This window comes from Electrophorus electricus, chromosome 18 (assembly GCF_013358815.1).
Source record: "Electrophorus electricus isolate fEleEle1 chromosome 18, fEleEle1.pri, whole genome shotgun sequence".
Classification (NCBI taxonomy): Eukaryota; Metazoa; Chordata; class Actinopteri; order Gymnotiformes; family Gymnotidae; genus Electrophorus; species Electrophorus electricus.
The window spans coordinates 6,248,175-6,257,988 of NC_049552.1; the positions used below are offsets into that span (position 1 = coordinate 6,248,175).

General features: G+C 41.0%; 2 protein-coding genes across 2 annotated transcripts; both read left to right on the forward strand.

Moving 5' to 3' along the window:
- The first annotated feature begins 45 nt into the window (after nt 1-45).
- On the forward strand, nt 46-4,573 carry timm17b (translocase of inner mitochondrial membrane 17 homolog B (yeast)). The gene is made up of 6 exons (XM_027012215.2): nt 46-252; nt 580-679; nt 769-832; nt 1,812-1,940; nt 2,823-2,933; nt 3,372-4,573. Exons 1-6 carry the CDS (start codon nt 227-229, stop codon nt 3,458-3,460), a joined length of 519 nt encoding a protein of 172 aa, XP_026868016.1. The 5' UTR covers nt 46-226; the 3' UTR covers nt 3,461-4,573.
- A 95-nt stretch (nt 4,574-4,668) lies between these two features.
- praf2 (PRA1 domain family, member 2) lies at nt 4,669-7,425 on the forward strand. The gene is made up of 3 exons (XM_027012214.2): nt 4,669-5,020; nt 5,535-5,752; nt 6,182-7,425. The coding sequence occupies exons 1-3, from the start codon at nt 4,827-4,829 to the stop codon at nt 6,319-6,321; spliced, it is 552 nt and encodes a 183-aa protein (XP_026868015.2). The 5' UTR covers nt 4,669-4,826; the 3' UTR covers nt 6,322-7,425.
- The last annotated feature ends 2,389 nt before the right edge of the window (nt 7,426-9,814 follow it).

The following is a 9,814-nucleotide window of genomic DNA, read 5'->3' on the forward strand; positions in this document are numbered from 1 at the left end:
TTCCTCAAGGTTTTCAATAGTCACTGTTCAAATTTCACGTCGGACGTGTGACAATTACAATTTATTTACATAGAGTAGTCTAACATAGTAAACTAAATATGATTTTCGGCAAGGTTTTCAAGTCGAAAAATGTCTAATTCAGCTATTTCTGTTAAATAGTCTAAATCTTCCTCTAGCAGGTTTCCGTCTTGGGAAAATTGCGTCACACCGACAACAGCAATTTATCATGGAGGAATATGCCCGTGAACCTTGGTAAAGTAGCCACAAGTTATTGGACAGTTTTATTAGTGTTGTTTTCGACAGAGTTAAATGTTTTAATTTTACCTTCGCCTGCCGGTTAATTTGCTTAATCTCTGTCCTCTGTTGATAGTCCAGTATAGCCAACGTACCTAGGTTAGGTTAGCGAATCATGAAGCAGTTAACTACAGCAGTTATGAAGCACGTCGACATATCAGTTGCGTTCATGATTCCATTCTTGTATTCTCTCTCTCTCTCTCTCTCTCTCTCTCTCTCTCTCTCTCTCTCTCTCTCTCTCTCTGTATTCCGTATAACTTTCTTCATTTGCCTTTCTCTGTTCAGTCCATGGAGAATAATAGATGACTGTGGGGGTGCATTTACAATGGGGGCCATTGGTGGCGGGGTCTTCCAGTCCGTCAAAGGCTTTCGGAATGCCCCTGTGGTGAGCATCAGTGACTGAAACATGAAAGCTGTTTTATTTATTTTTTGTTGAAGGTTCCGTTTTGTTGTCATCAATAATTTTCTTCTCAGGGTGTACGACACAGACTAAAAGGCAGTGCAAATGCTGTGCGAATTAGAGCACCACAGATTGGTGGTAAGATCCTCATGCCCTACTTTTTGCTCTGTTTTGTTGACTTTGTTTACCCTGCATATCTGTTGTGTAGCACTGCCATTTAAGAACAGGATAAGCAGCATTTCACCTGGATTTAGATACCAATGCAGTCGGAGTGCATTGCTCAAAAATTGCAGTATTGTTTTCTTAAAAGGGGTGGCAGTGGTACCCTAGTGGGTAGGACTTGGGCTACCAGTTGGAAGTCTGTCAGTTGGAAGTCTGTCAGTTCAAGATGAACACTGGCACTGCACCAGGGGTACTGTGTAAGAGTGGTGTTTCACATCTCTGACACTGTTGGTCGCTTGAGCAAGGCCCTTAAATCTCTCAGCTTCAGGGGTGCTGTACAATTGCTGACCCTATGCTCTGACACCAGCTTCCAAAGAATCTGCGATATTTGAAGACTGCTTTTCGTTGCTACATAATTTGTACTGAGCAACGACAATAAAATTGAATCTTAATCTTAAAAGGTGTTCTTCTGGGTGTCTGGCGTAAAAGGTTAACTCAGAAAGGCAGAGGTGATTCCTGCTGCATGAATTCAGGTTTGCTTCCCAGCTGTGACGTGGCTGATTGTCTGTATACCGACAACACTTAAACGGTTTTCATCTGTATTTGCTTTCAAATTTTAAACTGTTTACATCAGCAGAATTCGATGCAGTGTTTGCCAATATGAAAAAATATGGAACAATGGCTAAACTATGCAAGTGAAAAAAAGTATTGCTCTGAAAATGTATCCCAAACAATCCAAACATTTGTTGTTGTTCTGTTTTCCTGTCAGTTTGACCAATATGTAGTCTATACCCTCTGAGGTTTCAGGACAACTTTAGCTTTTTGGCTCGGTCTGTCAAACTGTGTCTAAACTGAACTTAGACTTTTACTGGCAGTTAAGTAAACTTAGACAGAGGCATCTCTGATGTACCTACATGCTCCAATTAGTACTGAGCCGGCTCTCTGACTTTTATAGGCAGTTTTGCTGTGTGGGGCGGGCTCTTCTCCACCATCGACTGCAGCCTGGTACGGCTGCGTGGGAAAGAGGACCCTTGGAACTCCATCAGTAGCGGAGCCATGACAGGAGCTATTCTGGCAGCGCGCAGTGAGTGGGCAGCTCTGTCACATGTTGTTCTAGTGACCCCAGGCGGTGGCTTGGTTTCAATCAAATTCAGCATTTGGCAGACACTCTTAACTGGAGCGACTAGTAATTGTGCACCTTGGGATTCAAACCCATGGCCTTGGTATTAAAAGCACCTTGCTCTACCTGCTCAACTGGATGAGCTACAATATAAAATATACCCTGTCTGGCTCTCACAAAGCTTACAGTGCAAGTTAGGCAGGAGCAAATGTCCAAGAGTGTCATGCTTGTTTGCGGTTCCTTAAGTGTTTGCGTACAGCTGGCTAGGTGACTGAGCATGTGGTACAGCTTTTGCAGTTTCTGTGTTGAAGGAACTCCAGCTGCCAGCGGTTTATGAGGTGGTAGCTCAGTGGTTAAGATACTTGTCATCAGAAGCTTCCCAGTTCAAGCCCCACCAATACCACCAAGTTGCCATTGTTAGGCCCCTGAGCAAGGCCCTTAACCCTCAGTTGTTCAAATGGTATTCAGTCATAATTGTAAATCACCTTGGATAAAAGCGTCAGCTAAATGCCATAAATGAAATTTTGTAATCCAGTCATAAGGGGACTTATCCTGTCTATTATATTGAAAATGTAATGTGAGTTATTTGTCATAGTCAGAAGCCTTTTTGCAATAGAGTATGTAGTTAACTGCAGAAAATTAGCAACTGCAGTAAACAGCAGCATGCATAATTAGTCTGCACATTAGAATTTTAAATTAGCTTTCTGAACGCTTTCTTGAAAAATCTGCTGAGTACCACTGTGTGTTAATGTGTTTTTATCCGTTTAGCTGACCCTAGATTGTGCAGTCTCTTTTTAATTCGAACACTTCTATATCTCTGTGTGTGTGCGTGTGTGTGTGTTTCAGGTGGGCCCTTTGCCATGGCGGGTTCTGCTATGATGGGGGGCATTCTACTTGCCCTGATTGAGGGCTTTGGCATCCTTCTCACTAAATATACAGCACAGCAATTTCAGAACCGTGAGTTCCACACCACTGAATGTAGAAGCGACTTGAGTGGATTTGGTTTAGAGTGCAAGTGAAGAGAGAAAAGGAGATTAGTTAAACTCAGTAACAAGGTACATAAGATTGTAGCAGGTGTTTGATATCCCGTGGAATGTTGTGTGCTGGTTTTAGTTTTCTAATGTTGGTTTTACTCCTCCAATTGATACTATACTGCACAGTGTCTTGTGTCGCTTTCTGCATGTTTAAAGTGGAATCTTTCATAGTAAGTGATCTGTTATGCCAGTTCTGAATAGTGTTCATTCACAGCCTTTCTTTCAGAACCACATCAGACTGGTTCTGTCTCACACATACCATCTATCAATCTATCAATTACCCATTGTTTTGATTATCACTGTAATGTCTTACTTCCTATGTTCATGCATTAAGATTGTTTTGTTTTGTTTCCAACACTAGCAAGTCCATTTCTGGAAGACCCTAGTCAACTGCCTCCAAAAGATGGAAACCATGGGCAAGAGAATCAGGGTTATGGACATTATCAATAGAGCTGTTATGCCTTTGAGACTGTGAAACGGAAGATTGAAGGGGAGGTCCTTGGAATGTAAAATCTTCAGATGCTATGGTGCCTGCTGGAGTTCTGGTGGTTCTCTACCTTCTCCTCTGTTGGGTCTGTATATAGGTAATTACTCAGGGCAGTATGTCAGTTATAGTATTAGATGCAAAGCAACTTGCTTATAATGTAGCTGACTTGCAAATATATAAAGATGTTAAATACTAGACAACAATGACAGACTACAAATGCACAAAGCTTGATCATTTTTCATTTTCCAACCAACTTGCGCCACCTGGTAAGCGGTACAGCAGACCTCTGAAGATTTTTTTTAAATGTCTCATGGTAATTCTAAGTGGTAGCGAAACAGCCCAGATCAGTGTTCTTTATCTAGGCTGTGAAGATGAACCCTGGCACTGCACCAGGGGTACTGTGTAAGAGTGGTGTTTCACATCTCTGACACTGTGTGTCCTTTTTTAAAATCTGCAAGTTGTGATATACACTTCAGTGTTTGTTCCCGTTGAACAGGGAACTGTCGGCAGCAGTCATACATTAAGATGTACAAAATTCAGTTTAGAAAATTATTTACCATTACCAGCACAGTAAAATCTACTGTTTACTGAAACATTGGAAAAGGTAAGCGCACTGAGTATTTTACAGTAGCATAAATGCCACTTTGAACTCTATCAACATTATAATGTATTCTTATGCTCTACTTAAACAATTTTAATAGAATTTGTATTTACTTTTGTAAAACAAAATAGCTATAAAGGTTACAGGCAGCAAAAATCTGTTATAATAATGAGTTTGGGGGATATACCTTTACCTCTTCAATTCAAAATATTTCCACTGTCATAACTTTTCCTGTGACATCACACGTGAAAGGTAATTGGTACATTTTGTTGTGCACTGTACTTACAGCAGAAATTCCTGTATTCATTAGCCTTTAGCTTGACCCAAATTTGTTTTGGAAATACACATGTTGAAATATTTGTGAATTATTTTAATATGGAGAAAGGGGGCGCATTTTTGTGCATTTTTTAGTTTGACATTATTTATTGTCACTTAGGTAGAGAATGTTGTATAAATAAAGTATATTGTGGTTGAATTAATTGCATTGTTAAAGGTTAACTAGCGTAAGGCAGTCAAGGAAAAAGAACGAAAACCGTGATTTGCTGAACATTACGTATTAGATTACTTATTAACTGCACAGCGGCGAAGCTTAGTTGTTTTATATAAACTTTCAATTTTGTATTTTGTTTCTGTATCGGTATCCACTTTGCTCATGGAATCGATCAATTGGATGTTCAAGCGAGTTGGATGGACTCAGACGCCTCCTGCCCGCTGGTCAATGTAGTTCTATGGAAACATCGAAAATGGTGGACGTTAAGCCTCCGCCTTTCCGAACCTTAGATGATTTTGTTTTCGGTTCGGCCCGATATTCAGTTTCAGATGTTCGTAATTTAGAAGAATGGAACAACCGGATAATCAACAACTTACTGTATTACCAGACAAACTACTTTGTGTCGGCGGTAGCATTCCTGCTAATAGTCGGGTAAGAAAACAATTGTGCCGTGTTCGTCCATTCACTACTATAGCGGTGTCCACAGAACCAGTTCAAGGCCATGGTTAAGTTTTAAACATTACCAAAGCCAACAGTTGACATTTGATTAAACAGGCAAGTGGTGGTTTGCTGCTTTCATTGTTAAAAGCAGTCGAACTGTTTTTCACTCAATACAACTAGCATCGGTGAGGACGCACAATAGGCTGAATTACAAAACACTAGATTAATCTGAAAGTGTTCAGTGGGAAAACTATTGTTTGTATCCCATTATAATGGACAAAGATGTTCTGTCTTGATCAAATCAGTCTGTCAGCGCTTTCATTTCTCAAAACAGGTTACAGATATGAGACAAGACTACAGTGAGTTTTTTTTCCACATTTCAGATCCCTCTCTCACTCAAGCCCAGGATCTCTTCTCCTGTATTTTAACTGCATCCCTTTGTTCATATTTAACATGTTTTCCTTCTCATCTTACTCTGCCCATGTTAACCTTTTGCTTTGTTCAGGTATTTCCAACCATTCCAGCTCTTTCTCGGGGCAACCGCGCTAACCCTGGTGTTTGTAGGCTTTGTGTGGACTGCGGAGAACAAGATCGCAGTGAGACGCTTCAGGAGGAACCACCCTTCCGTCTGTCTCGTTGCCATCCTGGGCTCCAGCTACCTTCTGCTCTCCATCCTGGGAGGGGTGAACGTTTTCCTCTTAGGCATCACGTTCCCTGTTTTAAGTTAGTGCCTCCTCCAACATTAAACAGCACCATGCTGCTAGATGTGAGGTTGTTGAAGTGTGTTATCTAGATGGCAGTTGTTAATGAGAAGCTGTTTTGTAGGTCACAGTCAGCAAAATGAGCCCAAGCCTAGAATAAAAAGAATTTTCAGTGGTGATTCACCATTGGCACTGCAGTTTAGTCTAATAGTAGTTAATCCATGTTGCGGGAACAGTCCTGAACATTCCGTTTTCAGTATGCGTCTCCGTGGAGGAAGTGGCTGTCCAAAACAATTAGCCCTTACCAAAATTGAAATGGAATATATTTTAAATTGTTCCAGTATGTGTGCTTACCTTCTGCTTCACATAATTTACAATTCCATGTACTTTTCCTCATTATTCCATTTCACAAAGGTTTCAAGAGTAACATTCTCTCCCTTTCCCCTCCCAGTTATCCTGCTGCACGCCTCGGTTAGGCTGCGGAGCTTAAAAAACAAACTGGAGAACAGGCTGGAGAGCATAGGCCTGAAGAGAACCCCCATGGGCCTGCTGTTGGAGGCCTTGGGCCAAGAGCAGGAGGCAGGCTCGTAGTCTGCGGCCCAGTCCCAAAGCGACCTTGACCAACCTTTCCCTGTGTCCTGGCGAGTCTCGGTGTGCTCTTACCGTGGTGCCAATGTTCATACACATATGCAGGGAGTGTGTGGGGGAAAATAAGTTGGGTTTAGTGTTGGGAGAAGCAAGTTTGAGAGGAAGGAGGGGTTACATTTAATTGTGTAATGGACTTGTAATGTGTTGAAGGGAAGGATCATACATAGCAAGATCAGGTGTTAAATTAATATTCATGGTGTACATTTAACATATTAACCCTGGAGGGTTTGATTTAGTACAGGTGATCTTATTTAAAAGAGGATTATAAGGATATGGACATTGTTTTGCATTCACTGTAGATTTTCAGTACTTTGAACAAGCCAAGTTAGTGTATTTATTTACAAATGTTCACTTTTTAATTTTTTGTTGTTCTTGATGCACATGCATCTGATTACTCTTAGATGAAACCCGGTATTCACCAGGTCATGCAGGCTTGGTCATTTTCTACAGCACATTGCAAATAATCCATGCATCACACAATGCAATGCAAATTATAATGTATGATGTAATTTTCCTTAAGGACATGCAGCAATCACGCATAAGCTGTTTGTCTAGACAAGATGGATGGTGAGCTTAATGAACATGTAGACTTATTTTCTATCAATTTTTGTGTTGTGCTCTGCAAGTGTTCATATTTTGGTCGTCTCATCTGTGATGGCAAGTGTCAAATATTCATGGCTATTTTGACAGAAGTACTTTGTGTTGAAAATGTTTTGTATAGGAATTTTTTTAGGTGTGATCTCAATACACTTTAGTAGGGCTATATGTTACTGAATGTTCCAGTGGCTAGCCAAATTACTTTTACTTTAATTATGTCTGTCTGGTTGTGGAGTGATTTCTGTCTAGATTTTTTTTTTTTTTTTTTGTCTGGCGAACAACTGTCGGCCTTTTGCACTTCTACCTGAAGAAAATAGTTATTGTTCTGCTCTTCTTTTTAAAACGTTTTATGTAGCATTTAATATTTGCCGTAGAGACGAACCAGCCCTGAATTTCCTAAGGTGATCATCCATTACAATGATCTAAATAAAGCTTTTGGAAAAAAAAAAAGTCCGTTTTTGTGTGCGTTTGTTTTCGTCACCAGTAAGTGGCGCTTCAATACGTTACAAGCAATTTACTAAACGCGCTGTGTAAAGGTGCTAGAGTGAATTCCACACCGATTTATGAAGTTCTTATTTCATATATTCGTGAGTCGCATCTTTTTACAGATTCAACTATGTTTATTTATTTTTATATTTGTCCACATTTAACATCGATTTAAGAGGTTACTGATCTTAATAAATAACGCCGGAACAGTTTTTCAAAGTTGTCTTTCAATTAGCAATGTTACAAATGTACAAAAACAAACAGGTGCGTCTGGACGACTAGAAATTTCGCCCTCTACCCACCTCCTTCTAAAAGATTTCAGTATTGTCATCCGGTTAACCGGCTCAAATGGACTAATCCTGAATTCAACTACAGCAAATTCCTGCGGAGCCTGGGCTAACAAAATAGCACATAACGGTCCACTCTTTCATATCTCTATATTATAACGTGTCAGTTGTGTAAATGCTGTAAACTTCGTTCATGTAAATTATGTAAATCTTGACGAGCTGCTGCGCATCACCTGGACAGGTAGGCTGCTGAATGCGCTACTGCCGATACTTCGGCGAATATAGGCCTACTGTTGTATTTCATTTGTTTTGAAGTAGATTATTTTTGTGTGTATAGTTCTGGGACAGTGCAGAGATAAATGAACGTTGATTTATTCAAGACAGATTAATATTTCATGGTCAAGTGAAGCTGCGCACTGACTGAACCGACGCAATGGATGTGACGCCTAAAGGTGCGTATGCGGCATTTTTGCATAAACGTGAGCGATATAACATATATTACTACGGTGACAAATTAATTCACACTGACGTACACTTCTAAATTAATCACATTCATACTGAATTCTCCTAGCAAGTAGCCTAGGAAAGACATATTAGTAGACATATTAAAGCATTAGGTCGGAACTACTACCCTGCTGCAGGATAATTATTCTAGGGGACAGTATTGCTTTGCTGAGATATTTGCAGTTTTTGGTTACAAATTTATGCATATCACGACTATTTTGTAATACTGTTCTCAACACCTTGATTTGCTGTCGAGGTTTTCATATACTCTATGAGTTCTTCATCAGGCTCGTGCAGTTATCGTTCAGAAGTAGGTCACGTCTGTCTGATCCGATATAAGGCGCCCTTAGTTCCACCCAACTGGGACCATATGTCTCCTCCACTGCTCACTGTGTTACTTCTTTATCCACTCCACCCTCTTACGTTTAAGCCTCTGCACTAGCCTAGCCATGTGCTGTGAAGTGACTAGTGTGAAACAGGTGAGTATGGATCAGTGCAGAAGACCACTTTCTTTAGACCACAGCTACCATTCCTATGAACACGGCACCTGGGACACCGGGGAAGATGGTGCCCAGTCGCTGCGGAGGTCATGGAATATGGTGTTGCTGTGTCACCAGGACACACACCAGCACAGAAACCCTGTCAGACGTTATAGCTGTGGCTTTATGACTGAATAATGAGGTTAGAGCCTTCACTTTTTGAAACAAAAAGACATGAGTAATACATTTAAGTCATTAAATATCCAGATTAGGTCATTGCAGGTCATTCTTGTTTATCATCCATATTCACAATGCCCATTTTGCCTTAATTTTTATGGAGGGTTTTCTGGTTATTCCAAATGGAGGTTCGTGCAAAAAGCATTTAAAAATTCGGTTCAACGTGATTAATTAACCATTATGTTTTATGCTGGTCATTCATATTCATATAATGACATGTTGTGTAAAGATAATTCAAAAATAAGATACATTTATTATTAATGATATTCCATATCATTCCATATCCATTCCATATATGATATTCCATATCCATTCCATATATGCAGTACTAATATTTGGGTGGTGGACAGTTCTCAGCACAGCAGTGGCACAGACGTGGTTACAGGTGCTGCGCTGGTACAAGGACATCAGGTTGCTGGAGTTTTCCCACACACCAGTACCACTAATGAGTTGAGAAAGACTAGACATGCGCAACATGCAGCGAACAACAGCCCTGCGTTCACTGACTCCCCTGCCATGAAGAATTGGATGCTGGCTAACCCAAACTGCATGGCAACAGATGGGATAGAGTTTAGAACTGTACCCCTTAAAAGCAGGTGTTTGTGATAAATAACACACATGTAAGCACATCGTTTTTGGCCTCTGCTCCTCAGAGGGTTGCACGGCGGGACCTGCGGGGGCCATGGCGGACCTCCAGAAGGTGGACACGCTGACCTCGACAGGCTCGGGCGCCGCCCGCAGAAGGGCTGGAGGGCCCAAGAAGCAGATGCAGGTCAACAAGTCGAAGCTGCGTGCGCCCCGAGCCCTGTGCTGCCTCACGCTGAGCAACCCCATCCGCATGGCTGC